Source organism: Maylandia zebra, unplaced genomic scaffold (assembly GCF_041146795.1).
Source record: "Maylandia zebra isolate NMK-2024a unplaced genomic scaffold, Mzebra_GT3a scaffold12, whole genome shotgun sequence".
NCBI classification, from domain to species: domain Eukaryota; kingdom Metazoa; phylum Chordata; class Actinopteri; order Cichliformes; family Cichlidae; genus Maylandia; species Maylandia zebra.
In genome coordinates this window covers 306,019-327,413 of record NW_027490042.1, presented here as the reverse complement: position 1 = coordinate 327,413, position 21,395 = coordinate 306,019, and the positions used below count along the sequence as shown (strand labels likewise).

At 38.8% G+C, this 21,395-nt stretch overlaps 1 protein-coding gene across 15 annotated transcripts in view; it reads left to right on the top strand.

Moving 5' to 3' along the window:
• ablim2 (actin binding LIM protein family, member 2) overlaps positions 1-21,395 on the top strand; it is an 88,036-nt gene that overhangs the window by 4,222 nt on the left and 62,419 nt on the right. The window contains exon 1 of one of the 15 annotated variants that reach the window (XM_076881497.1): positions 18,525-18,731. The exons of the other annotated variants lie outside the window; for them this stretch is intronic. Within the exon in view, the coding sequence (XP_076737612.1) occupies positions 18,716-18,731 (16 nt within the window). The 5' untranslated portion in view covers positions 18,525-18,715. Of the gene's footprint in view, positions 1-18,524; positions 18,732-21,395 lie in introns of those variants that run through there. 15 annotated transcript variants of the gene reach the window in all.

The window sequence follows — 21,395 nt, the reverse complement described above, 5'->3', positions numbered from 1 at the left end:
CGTTGCCCAGCATTACACCGGTATTAACGTGAACGGTATGATATGGCCCAGCCCTACTAGTAACACTTGAATTTGACACTATGAAGATTCTTGGGCTCGGGATATGACCAAGTTAAAATAAACCTCTTAGAGATGATGAATATACCCTGACAGAAAGTCTTTCGTTTTCAGATCAGTCTGCGTTCTTTCAGTTCCATAAAAATACAAGTAGATGCATGAAGGAGGTACAGTAGGTTCAGAGTTACAGTAGATTAGGTTATTTCCAGGCCTTGTAATCAAGGTATTTCCTAAGCTGGAACACATTGACAGCACTGATCCCCCTAACCACAGGGGAATCAGTGACAAAGAGGGATGGAACATCGGTGAATTTGCCTGTTAATTACAGCTCAGATTACGCCACAGGTCACATGAAGAGAGGTCTAATCAATACTGTTTCTTACAGTTTTCTCCTAATATGAACCTGCTGACCTCTTAATGATATCCTCAAGGCCAAATGTTCAGAACCTAAAACAAGTTTATGGAAATAGTCCCATCAAAACACATTATGGCTAGTGGAAATTGCTTCTAGGCTGAACTTTCACTGATTTTAGTGACCCTAACTATGACCACAGTCTACACAGGCTCAAAACCAAGTGTCTTTTCAGCACCACCCTTGACAAATTAGAAAACCAAATCGGGAAAGCCTTCTGGCACTTTAACTTTAGTTATAGCGGAATTTAGTGAGATCGTTCTGTATTTCATGAATTAACCTATTTTTTGTTTCAGAGTTAGATCCTTGTTAGTCTGATGTTTGTGCTACACTGGGCTGCGCTCTGTAAGCTAGGCTGCTAAGCTACATTTAGCCTACAGAGCTAGCTGCTTTTCCCTTTAAATAGCAGGATTTTTTCCAAGACTTGATAAACTAAAAATCTTTTAGAAAAATATTCAATTGTTTTTGTTTTAGTAAGAGTTTTTCTTTGGGTCTGTTTCCAATATATTTCCCCAACTATAAGTTAGGTTTAACAAAATTCAGCATTTCAGTTCAAGTTTAGTGGTTTTACAATAAAAAAAAAAAAAATTATTATAAATTTTAAACATTTAGAACCTACGAATAAACAAAGAGTATAACAAACAACACAATACATAATATCTAAATAATTTCATAATTGTAGAAGAAGAGCATTGTGGAAACGCTACCAGGAACCTTCGGATAAAGTTGGCTACAACAATGAAAAACAGTTCATCATTTATCCACATCTGCCTGCAGAATGTCCCTCATCCACAGTTCACATTGCTCCACTTCAGTCTTCTGCTCTTTGCAGCTCAGCTCTTCAGCTTCACCCATCTGATTTGGCTGCTCTGCTCCAGATTTGCTCTATTCTTTGCTCAGATTAGTTCTCCACACTCTGTGTGTCTGTAATCTGCTCTGTCATTCCAACTACAGTATACTAGCCGCTATGTTCATGGTAACACATGGGTAACAGGTGGCTGTCGGGTAATTACTAATAGTTAAGTGGCTAACATTAATGTGTGCACAGGCCAGGTTGTTGAAACCTGACCTATGAAACTCCTCCTAAAGTCATGCTTGGTGTACATGAACATTAACTACTTGAGCTGTTAATGAGTTGAGGAGCTGTGTGTCTGTCTGCAGCCCTGCTTGTAACAGAGGTTACCATTGTGTCTATGACCAAATTATGTGGGAGTGGCAACATGGATAACATTTTGTTTCAGTTTATTTACATGTTTTATTTTATTTTTTAATCTCCACAAACTCATGCAAACTGATGCTGTTGCACACCTAACGCTGTGCATCATTGCAGAATATTTCAAAATCTTCTTACCACTGAAAAATAACATTGGCACCAGCTAAGGCGCAGGAAACTTTGAGTACAAGCTAATGAGCAAACATTCATGTGTAATTATAATTTTTGGCATTAGTCACAGTTTTGCAGAAACGTTGCTTCCGCCTTCCTCTGTGCAGTTAAATAATGTGTCTCACGAGACAGGAGGTGCAGCATTGTTTTGTGCTTTCTGCCCTCTGAGGCATGTGCCTCCAGGGTGTGTGTGTGTGTGTGTGTGCAGTTTATTGTTTGTGTGTCGAGAATGGGGATATCGTTTTTTCTTTCAGTAAGTTTTTTCCTCTGCAAGTCGAGAAGAAGAAAGTGTTTTAATATGTGGAGATGATACACAAGCATGCATATGTGTTTATATAAATAGGAACAATTTGTTTCATCTGGGATATGAGTCAGTATAGGTCAGTAACTGATTTAGTTACTGTGATAGATCGCAATAATGATAATTAAATAATTATCATTGAATCTAATTTTTTTATAATCACCAAATTAGTATTGTTAAATGATCAGAAAGTTCACTTCCTCACAAAAACTGTTGCCATTGCAGAGAACAGTAAAGAGGGACCACTGAGCAGTATTTAGAACAGCTCATGGTGGATTGTAAATCATGATCAAAGCTGTAGTCCACAAACATGTCTCAGACCCTTTTCACATCTGTACGAAGATTACAGATGTTACTAACAACATAAGTAATGGCTCTGAGCTTTTCAAGTGATACTGAAGCAGCTTTATACAGTTATGTCACCTGTAACAAAATGTAACTGTAACAAATCTGCAATAGCCTTTTATGTGTTTTGGGAAAGATCGCTTGTGGTCATGCTCTTGCTGCTACAATGGTGACCCAGAAGTGCTGGATGAAAAAGCAGTTGACCCAGCAACTGTGTTGCTGATCTAGAGAGACACCATAGCTCTTCTTACTGGGATAAATACTGGCTGAACTCCGTGGTGCTAAACCCCTGACCTGGGGCTTCAGAGCAGTGATTAAACTTGCAGTGTGGTGTTAGCTTGTGGCATTTCTCTGCAGCCTGCTGTTTTACGTGGGCCTTTGATGAAGGCAGGAATGGCTGGTTGTTTATTCCGTGTGACTCTACAGACATTTAGTTCAGTGTTTCGGATCGAAGCGCAAATATTACATCTGTAAAAATTACTCTTGTACTTCAGTAGGAACAATTCCACAACTTTATTTAGTTTCAAGGTGAAAAGTGAAATAGAGTGAACACAGATAGATTTGGACCAAATGCAAACTTGATCAGATAGCTAGCCAAGTTAGCCCTGGCCTTTTTTATCTATTTATCTATTCATCCATCTTCTTCCGTTTATCCGGGGCCGGGTTGCAGGGGCAGCAGCCTAAGCAGGGAAGCCCAGATGTCTTTCTCCCCAGCCACCTCTTCCAGTTGTCCGGGTGGACACCAAGGCATTCCCAGGCCAACCAAGAGATATAATCTCTCCAGCGTGTCCTGGATCTGCTCCGGGGCCCAGAACACCTCATCCAGGAGTAGGGATGGGTATCGTTTAGGTTTTATCCGATACCGGTGCCAAATCGGTACTTTTGAAATGGTGCCGGTGCTCAAACGGTGCTCAAACCGGTGCTTAAAGAATGGAGAACACAAAATTGGTCCAAAAACCTCTCATGTTCAGCTGGTTTTTTGTAAAAAGATAAAAATGTTAGCCTTTTCTGCAGCTATGGGGCATATATGGTATCACTCTTGGCTGGAAGCAGTGCTTAAACAATGGAAAAAACACAAACTTTGTCCAAAACCTCTCATGTTTAACTGTTTTCCACTTTTTCTTTGGTCATTTTAGCCTTTTTGGCCAGGGTGAAGGGAGTATCTGCCATCAAACAAGAAGACAGCCGCATGTAGCTATGATGATGTTTGCTAGTTCACCTTACATGCATTAATGTAATAACGTGGTTAGCCTACTCAACGTAAATTACACACGAACAACATTAAGCTACTCACACAGAGAAGAACAGCTACTGCTGCCATCATCATCCGTCATCATTTCTGCTACACTGGCAGGGCTACGGGCCAGGACTCTCCTCTTCGGGGGTTTTGGGGGATATTGCTAACTCCGGGTCAGATAACAGGCAACCCACGCGCAGTAGATGCGCTCGGTGTGAGGTCTCGCAGCAAGCTATCAAATACGGCGCATTTCTGGGCTTTTAAAAAAACCGCTATGCGTCGCCAGGTGTTTCATCGGATTTGAGGTGTTACCTCCTTTGACAGTATCACAGTATCAGCTTAAAGCACTTGTTGCAGGCTGCTGAGTTTGCATATTTTGCTGTGAAGTACAGCCAGACTTTTGACCGCTTCGCCTTGGGCATTTTTAATCTGTAGCTCTGCTCTAAAAGAACGTACGTACCTGGACCCGCCTACTATCCTTGGAAACGTAAAATGATTGGCTAGAAGTGTATCACAGCTCAGGAAAAAAAAGCACCGAAATAAAGCACCGAAATGTGCGCTGCTTTTCGGTCTGGTTACTACCGTTTATGTCAGAACCGGTGCCATCATGGCACCGGACACCGGTACCCATCCCTACCCAGGAGTTGACCAGGAGGCATCCTTGTCAGATGCCCGAACCATCTCTGGCTCCTTTCAATGTGGAGGAGCAGTGGCTCTACTCTGAGCCCCTTCTAGTTGGCTCACTTCTCACCCTATCTCTAAGGGAGGGGATTTTTTACTTTGGATAAATACTTAAAATTGTTCTATGAAATGTATTATATTGTATTATATTAGATGCTGGAGTCTATTCCAGTTACCATAGGGCGAGAAGGAACACCATTGGCAGGTCACCAGTCTGATGGCAGACTAACACAGAGAGACAGACAACCATTCACACTCACAATCACACTTATAGGCAATTTAGAATCACTAATGAACCCAACCCCACTAATTGCATGTCTTTGGACTGTGTAAGGAAGCCCGAGTACCTGGAGAGAAAAGACAAATGAAAATATTAATCTCAGTTTATCTTGGAATCGAGAAACAAAACAACACTTGTGAAGTCTGTAGAAGAGAGCTGCTGTATACAACTGCAACCGTAAAGTGACTTTTTATTTGAAAGGAAACTAGCACCCTTGCAAAGATTTACAGTATCAGTAAAAGACTGACTTTTTCCCCCTTAGGAGGCCAGCATGACCTCTGCAGACAGCATGCCAAGCCACATAGTCAGGATTCTTCATTTTACTCTCATTTGTGACAAGATGCAAACTTTATTTTTGTTCAACTTTAAACTAACAAATTGTAAAAGTTAAAAAGTTGTAAATCGCAGATCTGCAGTGGATTTGATTAGATTTACCTCAGCAGTGGATAATCTTGTGGTGACAGTCACTGTGTCAGTTCTCCATTGTGGATGTATGGTCCTTGTATGATATCCATCCATCCATCCGTTTGCTTCCACTTATCCTTTTCAGGGTCGCAGGAGCTGGAACCTATCCCAGCTGTCATAGGGCAAGAGGCGGGGTACACCCTGGACAGGTCGCCAGTCTGTCGCAGGGCTAACACATGGAAACCATTCATGCTCACATTCACACCTATGGGCAAGCCGGAGTACCCGGAGGGAACCCACGCAAACACGGGGAGAACATGCAAACTCCACACAGAAAAACCCCGGCCTGATGATGAAATTGAACTCAGGACCTTCTTGCTATACAAGACATTTTTTTGAAATTCATTTAGCAAATCTACAGTCTAGAATCTTTTACTATTTTCTTTGGAAGTGGCAGAAAATGTAGGAAAACTCTCGACTGTCATCATTGGTGGGTTACTCCACATCTCTTCAATGGGTTAAAGGAAATCAATGAAAGCCTTTTTTTAGCAAACCATGTCGTGCTGACCCCAAACAGAGGAGCTTGCAAGTTTTACTATTATGAAACACTACTCTGCCAAGTGTGGGATGCTCCAAAAAAAATCCACAATTTGCAGACAATTAAGAGACAGGATGCATTTGTACTGTCTTCAGAATAAGTTGTGTTAACTTACTATCCCATTAGTGACTAAGTGAACTTGGTATTGTCCATACCACTGAATTATTTAGGGCACTATAGACAACTGTGACTTTCAATACTTTTAGTGCACTGTAGAAAATGTGTTTTCACATATGCACTGCGTATTCAGCACCCAGCGTTGTATGCAACCAAGCAAATATCCAATACAGTCACATTGCCAGAAGATTCCTGCTAATATTCTGATGCTTTTACAGCTAACAAATGCACATTGTGTGCTTCCTTGTGTGTGCTCTGTCCAGGCACATACTTGGGTGTGTTGCACTTGTGTGTATTAACCTAGATGCCAAAGTCCTGGATTGGATTACTGCTATGTCGGGAGAAAGACAAAGATCAATTCACTTTCACCTTTGTGTGTGTGTGTGGTGTTGTGCTATGCTGTGATTGATCATTGCTGGATTGCTGGCTGACAAATGTTGGTCACATTTCTGTGAATGGATATAAAATATACTTTAACAGGGTCTGCAGTATCTTTGTGCGCAAGCTGAAGAAAAACAAAATGTTTTTATTCCTGTCCCAACTGTTTCTTCAGCAGCATCAAAAAACTAACTCCACCCTCTCTCTTCCTGTTTTTATATCCTTGTTTCCCTTCTCCCTTCCTTTCCTTTACCCTCTCTCTTGTTTCTTTACTTCCTTTGCTCCTCTGCCCCTTCTTCTCCTTTAACCCTTTTGCCCTCTTTTGTCTGTTTGATGTCATTTCCTCATGTCTCCTCCATCCTCCTTTTACCACTTATCTCCTTCATGTCCTTCTTGACTTGTCTACTTCCTACCTTTTCAGTCTGTTTATTTCACATGTTCTATTTTCTCCCCCTTTCTTTTCTTTCCCTTTCTCTCTTCTTCCATTTCCTTTGTATCTCTCAGACTCCACCTTGACTGAACTAATTAACCAGACTCGCATTATGGGTCATGCTTTTCTGAAGAAGTTTCAAAGGAGGACCTTAAATGGGTTAGATTAGTGATTTTTTTGTCTGCTGGCAATTCTCTGCTGTAGACTGGAGGAAAAATACTGTGATGAAAGAGATTTTCTTCAAGTTGCACTTCTGTGGGGATCACTAATCCTGAACATCAGCATTAGGGTGCAGTGCTTTGTCTTTGTCTGAGCTCTACTGGGTGTGATCATGAGGACCACACTTGGATAGCAATGTACTCACTTAAGATCTAAATATTGCTATGCTAAATAACCCCACCCCTAATTGCATGGGGTTAGGGCTGCCACAAACGATCATTTTGATAGTCGACTAGTCACCGATTATTTTTGCAATTAGTCGACTAATCAGATCATCATCCATTGGACGTAAAACTACAGCTTATTGCACCAGCAGCATCTGCTCATATAACTATCATTAGCTTACAGCTTTAAGTGTTTAAGGTCTGTGCTAACTAAAAATAAAGACAAGATGATAGTTTATTAAATTTTAATGAAATTTGCAGATTGTTTCGGTGAAGTTTAATGAACTCCTTGCTATCTAAAATATAACAGGACACTGGAGTAAATTCTCCAGCATCTCACACTTCTGATAATCAGCTGTCTGCTTGACGTTTATTCAGCTGTGTAAAAACTATAACTTTAATCTCAGACAAACTGATTTACTCAGGAACAAATAAAATACTAAAAAAAAAAGCCAAACAATAACATTTTAAGTTATCTAAGTGACTCATATATATTTAACCTGAGTAGCGAAAGACGGCGGTGGGTTTGAAAACGATTTGCGGGGAGTCCGGTGTTCTCACGGCGCTAGTGAGCCTAGCCCCCGGCTCGCTAACGAGCCAGTGGGTAACAGACGTCTCCGAAAACGTCGGAGCGCTTTTGAAAATATGTGGTGTCCTGATAAACTGAGCAGATATTTGAGGTTTACACAGCTACATTCTCGCCTGAAAATATGTTAAACGTTTATTTTGTGACCCAGAAAGAATAATAAGAGTAACATTAAAACTAACTAGCTGCTGCCATTGTTGGAAACTGCGCTGGGCCGCGCTATGAATTCTGGGACACAGCTGCTTCTTCTTCTTCTTCGCGGTTTAACGGTAGCTGACATCCTTGTACATGCAATGCTGCCATCTTCTGTTTCAGTCCGTTATTACACTCTTAAATCCTGCCACTTATTCCTGCGTCTTTTGTGATCTTACAAAGCTTCAAATGACGCGTCGACGATTTTGATAGTCGACGTAATCGTGACTAGTCGACAAATCGTGGCAGCCCTACATGGGGTGGCCTTAAACTGGAGGATGTTTATGCTATTAATATGCATATATTTTAACAATAAAAAAATATACAAACACAAAGAGCCAAGGTAATAAAAATGTATGCCTTCTATTCAAAATTATTTATTTTAACCAACGATATGAATTAAAATAAAGCTTGAAAGGTACAGTGTGTAAAATCTCACAGTTAGATCTCGGTAGATTGCAGTCAACTGGTTTCTTTGTATTAGGGTGCAGTAAATAGTCCTCCTGACTATCTAACTGTCTAACTAATTATATTTTACTCCTGCACAGTTGGCGTGGAGCATCCGTAATTTCATTGTATATGTGCAAGGACAATAAAGGGCTATTGTTCTATTTTATTTCTTATTCTATTTGTTAGAAAAGAAGAAAAGGTGTAAGAAAATAGGTTTTTATGCCTCCCAATTAAAATGCATAATCCCAGCTATGGTGGCTGCTCTAGGACAAACGTGTTTTAGTCAGATCTAAGGAGCTTGGAAAGAAAAGCATCTGGACTTCTTTAAGTTGCGTCTTCAAACAACTGAAAGAAGACCGGACGCGTTTCTTTCCAAGCTCCTTAGACTACGATGACCTTGATGACTGAGAACAGACATAACGTGTTTTAGTCAGCCAAGAGTGATCAAAAACGTTAAATTTAGACTGTACTTCATAAGGCTCATGGCAAGCTGCTTTCCATTTCCTCACAACAGCTGTACCCAGGCAGTCTGTTTCTACAGTTGTTTGTATATATTGCACTTATAAATTATTACATATTACATATTGTTTACAATATATTTTAACATATTTGAATAATATCATTACTTAGTAAATAAATTAGTAATAAAAGACAGACATTTGTCAGTTAAAGATTTTGTGGTATTTGATATTTTTTACCCCAGAGTTACCTAAAAAAATCTGTCATACATTTAATTTAATGTAACATTTAATTTAAATGTAACTCATAAGGCATGCTGCATATATAGTCGCCATTTACATAAAACACTATTAGCGTTAGCATCTTGTCATGTTGGTCCATCTTAGCCACTGTATTTAAGATGGTACGGCAACATGGCTGCTTCCACTAATACATACCTGCTGATATGTATTTCTAATTAATTAATTACATTTATGAGAATTCTTTCAGTTTGTTTGAAGATGTAATTATACACTAGTCAGTGTATATTCACAACATTCTTCTATTTGAGTGTTTTCTTCATTAAACTCTTTATTAAACTTAAACGTATACAGGCACAGAGTACTTACATACAGTAAATTAAACTGAGTGTTTATACATTTCTGAAATGCAGCCCAATAAATACAAGATGTTAAGTAAGATCATAATCAAGGTCTTTTATATATTTTAACCCTAATACAGAGTCTGGTTCAATCTCAATATCCAGAGAGAGGGTATTTTAATATATCTGCAATTTGACTTTGTATTTATAATGTGCACCTTTGTGCACATTTCACTTGTTACCTTTACACATTTTCACTGTCGTATTGCAATGGTAAATGCAAAGGTTGGACTTTGCTTGGTTAAGATCAGTCTTAGGGAATCATCTATATCTTGAATTGGTTCAGTTTCTCTTACTTTGTTATTTTGCTTTAAATTGGCCTCTTACCAACTACTTGGTTGGGTTTAGCTGCTCCTCACAACATTAACCCTCCATGTTGAAAAATAATTCATACCTGCTTCATTTCAAAGTGAAGTCAAGCATCCCTGTGTGATGAATTGAAAGTGTGACCCATTGCCACAATCAATCATGTCACAGCTCTGATCCCAAAGCATATCTTGTGTTTGTTCTATCATTTAAGAAAAGTCAAAAAGTATATGAAGACATTTAAGATTAAAAGCCTTAAACAAATAGTGTTGACTATCATTGTAACTTCATGCTAACAAAAAAGGAAAAGAAAAAAAGCAGTTAGAATGACCGCACTTAGTAAACGGAAAGAATATTTATTTTAAAAAGGAGAACCTTGATACAGCAAATTGATAAGTATAACATGGCTTTATTGCCCTTAAACAGGGTTTGCCTCCTCTATGTTAGTGCCAGTAGCAGCTCTTGTGTGGTTATTAAAGCAGGGAAGAAAAAGAGGTCAAGAAACATTTGCTGTAGTGAGCTGGTTTTAGATCCTCCTCTGGCCTTCATCTGTCCGGATATATAATCTGATGGGTGTTTCCACATGTTTAGATGCACTAAGACACACAAGTGTACACTACAAACAGCAGCTTTCCATCAGTGGAGGTTTCAGTTTATATTGTCTCCTGCACTGTTTATTACATTTCGGTTGCAGAACTAAATATCACTGATATACTGTTGACTCGGCGTGTCAGTTGAACACAAATCTATCTACAGGCTCACAAAGAGAGTGCTGAACAACCCTGCAACCCAGATTAGAGAAATTGTGACCTTGGAAATTAAGATGCTAAATGGTATCGCTAAATTTCTGCCCATTCATCCACTTTAACAGATACAGACTATAGGTCTCTAAATTCCAATATACAGATACACAAAATAATAAATATTGTGTTACCTTGTATGCTGTATCCAGGAAGGCTTGATTTAAAACTAAAATTCAATGGGAAATCTTAACAGGCACTAAACGCTAACTATGGATTATTACAGTCTGTGAAAACCCCTGATCCTGATTAGGGATTTTGGCTTGGGTTTGAAGCCCACAGATTTCTAACTATCTGCACTGGAATTTGGATTCATGAACTTTAAATGCCAGTTTTGTATTCACCAGGATTTTCAATTGGGTTTGCAGAGTATTTGTACATCGGCATGCACATTTTCAGTTTGTCGTACTAAAGTTTTTGTGTCTTACAAGACATTGAAATAAAAACTTTGCCCACTAGGGAGTGACACCATTTCTTTAGCTGGACTGGACAGAGGGAGGTCCATAGCAACATGTTAAAACTTAAACCTTCAATCGTTTATAAAATTTGAAAACTTATCATTTAAGTTTGTTCATCATGTGTCACGCTAAAACGACAACGCACTAGAGATGACCAAAAATATTTGTCACGATATACATTTGAAAATTTGCGATAACGATATAACTGACGATATAATTGACACTAGACAAAATACTTTACAACTCCACAACTTTATTAGTGCAAAAAACCCCCATCAATGTATTTTCACTTAAACAAGCAGCTGTTTTTTTATGCGCATTAAAGTTATATAAAATTTAACAGTGCAAATGCAAATTCCTTGCTGACAGTTTAACCAGAAGGCATTTCCAGTGGAAATTGGCTGACATATCCTCAGCATAACCATGTATAATATCCACAAAACCTAAAAAGAGGTTATACACACACAATACGGTAATATTATGTTGAAGCACAGTACGTATCACTCAGCAAGGCTCCTGCCTACGGTACCCGTAATACTCCGACAATCCATCAAGGAGTGGGTTTGTAGCTTAGCAAAGTTGTACTGAAACATTTGACAGATTTTCGAGCGCCGTGTACATAAAATCGTTTCGAGGTCAGTAAACACAACCAGAATTCATACATAAGGCACACGGGATTATAAGGGGCACTGTCGATTTTCAGAAAAATCAAAGGATTGTGTTTAAGTAATAACGACGGCCCGCTAGCATCTGCTACCAAAAATAGTGCTTTGTTGTGTATCTGATGGATGAAAGCTAACCCAGTTCCACACCACTGAAGTTGCAGCATTTTTACAAACCAATTCTGGTTCATCCGTTTCATTCAACGATCCGCTTTCGCCCTTCTCATTCTGCGTCGCCGCCATGCTTTTTCCGCCATGTGCATATGAAAACAAAGGCCATGTGCATGCACGTTTTACACATATTCTATCGCGATACTTCAGTTTCTTATCGTTGCCCAACATTATACCGGTATTACCGTGAACAGTATGATATGGCCCAGCCCTACAACGCACTCAGAACATTTTCAGCTGTTTTCCCCGACGTTTCCTGTTAAGCCCCTGTCTAGTGAAACTTGACACTTCCTCGAGATGTTACACATTAAAACAATTTAAAACAGCTGCAGAGCTTTGACTATTGCTGAAGTCAAGATCATCCTTGTAGTATGCCATATTTCTTGTGTTTGTTTGTTTTTTCTCCTTTCATCTTGTCCCCACAAACTGACCACACATTTGTCTTAATGTCTTGCATCTTGGAGGGAAGGACATGTTTTGGGTTTCTAAAGGGGAACTACTTTTTGCTTAGTGCGGTTTAACTCTTCTTTATAAATGGGAGATGGTGCATTGCAGAGGCACACACACACACGGGTGCTTACACACATATTTGCAGACAGAAAGAAGGAGGTTCTATGATCCCTCAATGGGCTTTCTTGTGGCATTATCCTTTATCTGCCCCTCCAGTACCCCCAGTTTTATAGTCATCTAAACCTTTGATGTGAAGCTCTTTATGATAGCACAGTTCACTTTAGTGCTGTGAGCTAGTCAGGTATTAACCTTTCCTATGAGAGTTACAGAACTGCAGCATAGAGTATTAAATACTTGTTCATATGTGATATAATTGGTTACAAATCTAGGAAAATGCAGAAAGTTAAAGTCAAGGTCAAGGTCTCAGTTCTTCCCATATCTTATCTGCGTACCTGCTGTCAAAGAGTGGCTCTTGTGTATTACTACATTTTAGTAACTTGTTTGTAGCAACTTTATATATTCACTGCTTCACTGAGTAAATGGGTTAAATGCAGAGATGAATTTCCCCACGGGGATCCAAAAAGTATACATTATTACATTATTACATTATTAATATTATTATATACACAGACTGTGAGTGGCATAAAAATGCATATATCCCAGTGAAGTCAACCAACTGAACTTTGAACCCTCGAAGTTTCATGGTGAGGTCCTAGGTCAATGTCTTTTTCACTCTTACCAAGCAATGGGGCTGTAGTGCACAAACAAGTTCAACCAGCGGTTTTAATACTAAACTACTCTATAGTACTTTTCCCCTCACACACACTGACACTGCTCCTTTGTCTATAGCAGCTGTATTGCTTTCAAACCTGTATTCTGTGTTTTACTGCTTGCCATTTTTCTAATATGGTTTTATCTTTCTTTGTAAAATTAGCGACTCTGCTTCCAGCAATCCTATCCATAATTGTGATTGATCATATTCATGTAAGCCTGCAGGGGAAACCCTCGGCTATTTTAGTGAAATGATAAAAAGCTTTGTGTGACTGCTTATCCTGATTGCTGATTGCAATCAGGATAGGGTAGGTAGGCGATAACAGATATCAGATACCCCAGGTTAGGGCTGGGCCATATCATACCGTTCACGTTAATACTGGTATAATGTTGGGCAACGATAAGAAAATGAAGTATCGCGATAAAATATGGGTAAAACGCACATGCGTAGTGCCTTTGCTTTCATACGCACATGGCGGAAAAAGCATGGCGGCAATGGAGAATGAGAAGGGTGAAAGTGGATCGTTGAATGAAACAGATGAACCAGGATTGGTTTGTAAAAATGCTGCAACTTCAGTGGTGTGGAACTGGGTTAGCTTTCGTCCGTCAGATACACAACAAAGCACTATTTTTGGTAGCACATGCTAGCGGGCCGTCGTTATTACCGTGTTTTTTGGAAAATACGGCACACTTAAAATCAATCCTTTGATTTTTCTGAAAATCGACAGTGCCCCTATAATCCCGTGTGCCTTATGTATGACTTCTGGTTGTGTTTACTGACCTCGAAATGATTTTATGTTCACGGCGCTCGAAAATCTGTCAAATGTTTCAGTACGACTTTGCTAAGCTACAAACCCACTCCTTGATGGGTTGTCGGAGCATTACGGCTACCGTAGGCAGGAGCCTTGCGGAGTGATACGTACTGTGCTTCAACATAATATTACCGTATTGTATTTAGGTTTTGTGGATATTATACGTGGTTATGCTGAGGATATGTCGGCCAATTTCCACTGGAAATGCCTTTGGTTAAACTGTCAGCAAGGAATTTGCATTTGCACTGTTCATTTTTATATAACTTTAATGCACTTAAAAAACAGCTGCTTGTTTAAGTGAAAATACATTGATGGGGGGTTTTTTGCACTAATAAAGTTGTGGAGTTGTAAAGTATTTTGTCTAGTGTCAATTATATCGTCAGTTATATTGTTATCGCAAATTTTCAAATGTATATCGTGACAAATATTTTTGGTTATATCACCCTGCTCTACCCCGGGTATGATAAACTGGATTCAAAGGCCCCAAAAGAATGTCCAGCTTTATTGATCATACTCAGTGCGTTCTCATTAGCAGTCCTGAGGCAAGTAATTAGTCATTAAGAAGCCAAAGATAGACTTCAGTGCAGTTGGTTAGCAGAAAGAGTTGAGCTTAAGCAAATCCAAAGAAATGGATTTCTCTTGCTGTTATAACTTCTGTTATGTGAAGATTTTCATTGAACCCACTGCAGAATGTAAAAGTTTATGAAATGCATCTTTCATAGCTTGAAGGATTTGTGTACTTGCACAGGATGTTTTGGGCCAAATGCAGTCAGTGAGTTAGTTAGAACACCTGAAGCAAATAAATAAATAAATGAAGCAAATAAAAATGTTGAGATACTATATCTAAATAGTAATTCACCCAAAGTATCCTTATAGCCAATCCCGGCAATAACTCTCCACTTAGGAAAGAAGGGATAAAGAATTTCTCTGTACCTAAGATGTTTTATATAAATGTAAGTCTATGCAGATATCTGCCTTCTTGCCTTTCAGTGCTTTATTCTGCCAAAGCTACAAAAGACTCCACAAGCTGAGCTGTTTTTTCTTTCTTCTTTCTTCTTTATTTTGTTGCTTTGTTTGTTCTCTTGTTGGTGCAGTTGCTTTTTAAGGATTTATATCAGCACCACTTTAACAGTGAAGATTGCTGAATTTTTTTTTGTTTTTATTTTAACCTCCTAGGACCTGGCGCTCACATATGTGGACATCACGTTTTGGGTTATTTAGACCAAAATACTCAATTGTGCTCTACAGGGGCGCTTACGAGGACATTATACTGCTACTGTTCTATCGAAATTTAAAATAAATATCCTTATATGTGGCTCTCATTTTTCTTAGAAACAAAAATCAGGTAAAAAAACCAAAACAAAACTGGTAATTCTTTGTTTTTACATTCACCGGGTCCCAATCAGCCCAAATATCAAAGAGAAATTAAAAATGCATGCCGTGGAAGAGCTCGGGTCTTAGGAGGTTAAAGTTAAACCCAGATTGCTGGTGTTCTCTGTTAGATGGGTAAAGATCAGAATGATTCTTTTTCTTTCAGTATCTTTTTTCTGCATAAAGTCCTATGACAAAACTGTGAAGTTGCATTTTTATTATCTTATCTGGAATTCTGATCCTTATACATGTCATTATGTGTGTGTATATTGTGTTGTGGCTGGTATTATTTTCGGCTCATTTGGATGCAGCACCACTTTCTGTCTTGGTCTCCCTTTGAATTTGTTGTAGATGCCACTTGGCAGAGGCAGTACTGGATAATTTGCAATGCAGATGTTGTGTATTTTCTCGCATAAACACAGACACACAGTGCCTGCTGCTGAGTCACATGGCACAGTCCACCATACACACTGTTGCCCTGAAGCTTTCTACCATTTACTGAGCTCCAGTGATGACCCATCACAGCTTCAAAAGTCAGGGAAAGAAAGAAGGCACCTTTAAAAGATATGTGAGAAACAATAAAGCCAATGTTAGAGAAGAAATGAGGCCACACTAAATGCTCAGTATTTCTGGCATATGCCTCTGCTCACTGACAGTCAGCTCAGTTGTTACGCAGTCCTCTGGTACATCTGGTCTTTTATTTTTGGTACTTTTTTTAATAACCTCCTCTATGGGCTCAAGCTGGTCCTGTTTGACAGGCATTCACCTGTCATGTCAAGGATTTGAATGCATGCTGTGCTTGTCCTAATTGTACCAGGGTTCAAGTGATATTCATTGTTTTTAAGCTAATGCTGAATACTCTTAAAAGGTTGATCAAGCAGGAGACCATGGGCTAGTTCTAACATGCTGGGTGATGTTAGCAAGATCTTGAGAATGTTCACCATGTGGCCATAACATGTTAGTGTGCTAACTTTGTTAATTAGCACTTCACATGATGCTCATGGGAATGCTGTCAGTTTTGCAAGTATTATGTCATCAACCAGAGGGGTTAGATCAGCGGTCCCCAACCCCCGGGCCTCGGACCGGTACCGGTCCGTGAGTCATTTGGTACCAGGCCGCGAGAGTTGAGGCTCAGGTGTGAAATGTGTGGTTTTCAGGGTTTTTATCGGTTTTCAGCATTATTTTGTTATCGTTTTTATCGTTAATTTGGTTTTCCTGGGTCTTTTCACGTGTGTTATCAGTAAATCTTCTTTTTTCGGTACCGGTACTAGTTTTATTTTTTTGTATTTATCCGCGACACCTTAAAAGCCGGTCCCTGAAAATATTGTCGGGCATAAACCGGTCCGTGGCGCAAAAAAGGTTGGGGACCGTTGGGTTAGATAATGTCCTCAGGTCAGAAGAGTGACCGCAGCACCATAGAGTAAAACTCTACGGTGCTGTTGTAGCTGTAAAAGCAGAGGTAATAATGAGAGTTCTTCTGGTGAACTGAACTAACATTTTTATATCATTTAATTTGTGCACTGTTCATGAATACAGTACCTTCATAGGCACAAATTGTACAATTTCATTGTTCCACTGTGACATCACCCATTGTGCTGTTGGACTCCTAATTTTGAAGCTTTAACATTAGTTTTTGGTGTTACCATGTTGGTTACTTGAAGCCAGTATTTAGGATAAAAGCGATAACTTTAAGTTATCAGCTAATGCCAGTTAGCTTGGTTAGCAGGTTGCAATCATAAACTCGGTCCAATGCCAAAAAAAGTCACACTGATTCATTATAGGAGAACCATTAATGTTGCTAACTGTCACAGCATTTCACTCAGAACATTTTATCCTGACTTTTCGATGTTGCAAATATGTAAAGTCTAGGAGATCGCCAGAGAAAACTCAAACCTTTAAAAATGCCTGTCACTATTGCAAATTAAGAACTCAGATGCAAGATGTTGAGATGTTTTGCCAAACATTCATTAAACTCTTAAGAAATGTTAACTTAAGAAAATGTATTATTAAATTTCAGTTTTATTTATGTAACACTAAATCACAACAGCAACTGTCTCAATGTGCTTTATATTGTAAGGTAAAAACCCTATAATAATACAAATAAAACAGAGAAAAACCCAACAATCATATGACCACCTATGAGCAGGCACTTTGGTTACAGTGGGAAGGAAAAACTCCCTTTCAACAGAACGAAATCTCCAACAGAACTACGCTCAGGGAGCGGCGTCCGCGACTAGTTGGGCGTGAGTGTAGTGCTTTAATGGAGTGATGCAGTAATATGAGGTTTTTAAGATAAGATAGGACCTGATTATTCAAAACCCTATATGTGTACACGTAGTGTACACGTCCTGATAAAAAACAACTCCAAGATTCCTCACAGTGTTACCGGAGGCCCAGGTAATTCCATCCAGAGTAAAAGTTATTATGATAATGGCAGAATATTCCTCTCAAATCGTCTGGTGGTTCAGTTGTATTATAAACGCCTGGCTTAGTACCTAGTGAGTAATTACTTAACCACTGAGGAAGTGGCCATTGTTTTATGGAGGCCCAAAACATGGAGAGGATCCAAAATCCTTACCATTACCCTAAGGTGACCCTACACCTGCTGAATAAAGAATGACCTCATTGTTTCTTTACACTGTGCATACATTGTTCAGTTATATCACGCAACTATTTTGCTTTGGCAGTAAAGTATTGTTTATGGAGTCATGAAGCATCATTCAGAGAGTTAAGTCACGCTACACGTCGTCAGTCATTAAAAAGTGTTTATGCAAGTCAGGCAGGTAAAAGTTGCAGATCACCAACTAAATACATTTCATCTAAGTTGTCCTTAATTAGCAATATTGCTAGCTAAATGCTATGTTTACATTATTTATCCATTTATCTCTCTGTACAGTACATTAGATCTGTCCCTATGTGTCTGTCTATAAAGCAGGTTTGAATCGACAGCAATAAAACCTTATTTGGATATTGTTTAGATACCAGGTCAGATTAACTGGGGGAGTTAAAGACAGTTTCCAAATATAACTAACAACAACTAAGTAAGTGTTAGTTTAATCTGCAGGAGCAGTTATAGAAAATATTCTGAACCTTTGCATCACCAACCTAAAAATATGTGGGGAACAATATAATGATATAATAATAAATACTGTTTTGTTAAACGTCATCTTTTACCACCGAACAGACTGAAAACCAGTTAGCTTATCACTGAGCTGTGAGAAGTTATTTTGGTGTGTACTGGAAAGACTGGGACACACCCAGTGACAGATTACCATTCAGAGGTGTCATTCTCTTAAACCTCCACATCTATTTATAACAGATAGCTGCAATACCTCAGAGAGGTGAGAAAGAGAGGGAGAGAGAGAGAGTCATATGACCTACTGCTCATTCCACAGATAGTGACGGGCAGCACGCTCACTCTGTGCTTCCATCTGTAATTTCACCAGAGCTGCAGCGTGTTCAGAGGATGTGTTGCAACACTGTCAGTGTACTCTGAACAGATTTCTGGGATTTTGTCTGTAATTATTATCAGCAAAGGACGTAACAGTATATCGCATTTGGGCTGACAGCTGGAGGACAATGCCAGAGGAGAAAGGTAATAATGACCTTTAATATCCTTAAATGAGCCGTTTGTGATGCGTTCACCTGCCGGTACCAGAATTGATTGTATTTAATAATCACTTACCTTTTACAACCACTGGAATGCGGACTCATCACTCACATACTAAATACTATCGGGGTTTTTTTACTTTAATAACAGCAACTCAGACATTAGAACATAATTTTTAAGTTAGTTCTCGATACAGGGTGTTTGTGTGCTTCTACTAAAATGAACTTTGAATACAACCAAGCCGCCCTCATGTTATGCAATCCTGGTCTGGAGCTTAGGGCACTTTCTCTTTGAATGTGAATGTGAACGACAACAAGCCTGTGGCAGCAAGCTGAATGCTTATACTGCAGGTTGATATGCAGCCTGCCTGCAACATCCCTGGCAACAACACTGTTGTTTTGGTCCATTTCCCGCATCTCAAGCTCTGGGACATTAGCCATTTGGGCTGCTTACAAAGGTCTGAGGGCAGGTTGCTAAGAAGAAATCCCTATAATAATTCCAATACGTATTTACAGTGTTTTTGGTATTATACCAAATTATAGAGTTGTCATCTTTTGTGTTGTTTTATGTTTTATTGTGTAAATCATCTACTAATATTCCCATGTCTCTATGATGACTTATAGTTTGCAGTGAGAGTTCAAAACAAGCTTATCTGCAAGTAGTATGATAAATTACACATGTTTATATTAATAGTAGATTTGAATATATAAAGTTTAAAATTTAGCAGTAAAGAAAAAGGAGCTAAAGAAGCTTCTTATTCATTGTTGAGTTCAATGAAAGAAAGTGAGCTTACATTGTGCGCCTTTTCTTGGTCATTTTAAATGTATAGCATGCATACATACATGCAAGTGACAGCTTCACTCTCATTCGTGTGCACCTCAGTTAGCTCAAAGCTGAGTCAATGCCCATTTTTGCAGCGTTAAAGGTTTTTTCACCAAAAAAGATGCCGCTAGTATCTCTTAAGAAAAGCTAGTACCTACAGGGTAAAAAGACATGTACACTTCCTCACCTGCCCATGGTGAGGAAGTGTACCATGACCTTAGCTATATCACATTTACAGTTTTATCTGCTGTTATCAAAAAACATAAACATTACACAGTCACTGGTTAAATGGATCTAAATCAAAAGAATGAGAATAGTGAGCCAAGTTGCTATTTCAGACGCAGGTAAAACAGAGCAATTCAGCTGATTTTACTACAACCTAATATATCAGACAAACTTGAAGATATCATTATGGATATTGAGATGGGAGCTCCAGGATTTTATATAAAATTGGTTAAATTCAAGTAATAAGTGCTGCATATTTATCTTTTGATAACAAGCATCGGAAACATGTCACATTTTGAGAAGTTTTATTTACAAAAAAACAAAAACAGAACTCGTTATAAGCGTGGCCAGCTCTGAAACAGCATCAAGATTTTGGCTCCCTGTAACTGGCTTGTTGAGTTTAAGCCAATTTAAACCTGATACTGTATGTTATTATGTAAGGTAATATGACATGACTAGAATATTTTGTTTGTTCGTGTTTTTGATTAATTTTGACTGACTTGTAGCTATACCTATCACATAAATGTCATGAAGTTAAAATATGATGCAAAAACATAAAATACTACTACAGTATCTCAGTACAACAAAGCTTAAGTACTGGAGTAAATATAGTTTTCATTACTGACCTCCACCCAATTGGCTGTAAAGAGAAGCCTTACTGCCATTCCTCATAAACACCCTGTAAATGTCTCCTGCTCTCCACTGCCTTCTTTTCCAAATTCAGCTAAAGCGTGTTGCTTTGTTAACACAGAGGCACTACTTTTTTGTATAGAGCTGCATTGCCATCACAATGTGAACACACATACACTTCCATTTCTACATTGATGCATATATGTAGAAGACATGTACACAAGAATGCACTACAGATATGAGAGGTAAACACTGAGTCAGTAGGAACAGACATACACTCCACTCTAGGCTGTGTCTCAGTCCCCACCAAGGACAGTGTATCCTGGATGTGTGATGTAATGGTTGGCTTGCTCTCAGCAGTCACAACGACGCCTGTCACTATTCCAGACTTGCCAGTAAACAAACCATCTGTGTGCTGGTCGCTTTACTAGCACTACTATGACATTTCATAATAAGAAATAAAACCAGAAATTACAAAGGTCAAATAAAGCTGGTGTTATTCTTTTCTGTTCTGTCACAATCTGCCCTGACCCTAGCGCCTCACATGTTAGTAACCAGTATGTGCAAATCACTCTAAACCTCACTGGTTCCTGTTGAAAATATAAATCTGTTAAATGTGTCAAAATGTGCATTTTTTAAAAAGGCTTACTACTTTTATATAACAAGTGGAAAATAGCACATTTATTGAAGACTGTTTTCAGCTGTGTATAAATATAAATGTAGTCAGCTAGTATGGTGTATGTGGGATGTGACTCACTCCAACAATGGAGCTCTATCACATGGGCCTTAGATAAACATAAGTGCAAAGTTTAAGTCATTGGTAAAAATATAAATCTGCATTTCTTATTAAAAGTCAGTGTTTTTTCTTTTATTCGGTCTGTTGATGCCAACTAAATACTGATCAGTAGTATTACTTGTAGCACTATTACTGTTTCCTAGTACTTAGGAAACAGTATTAGCATTCACTCTGTA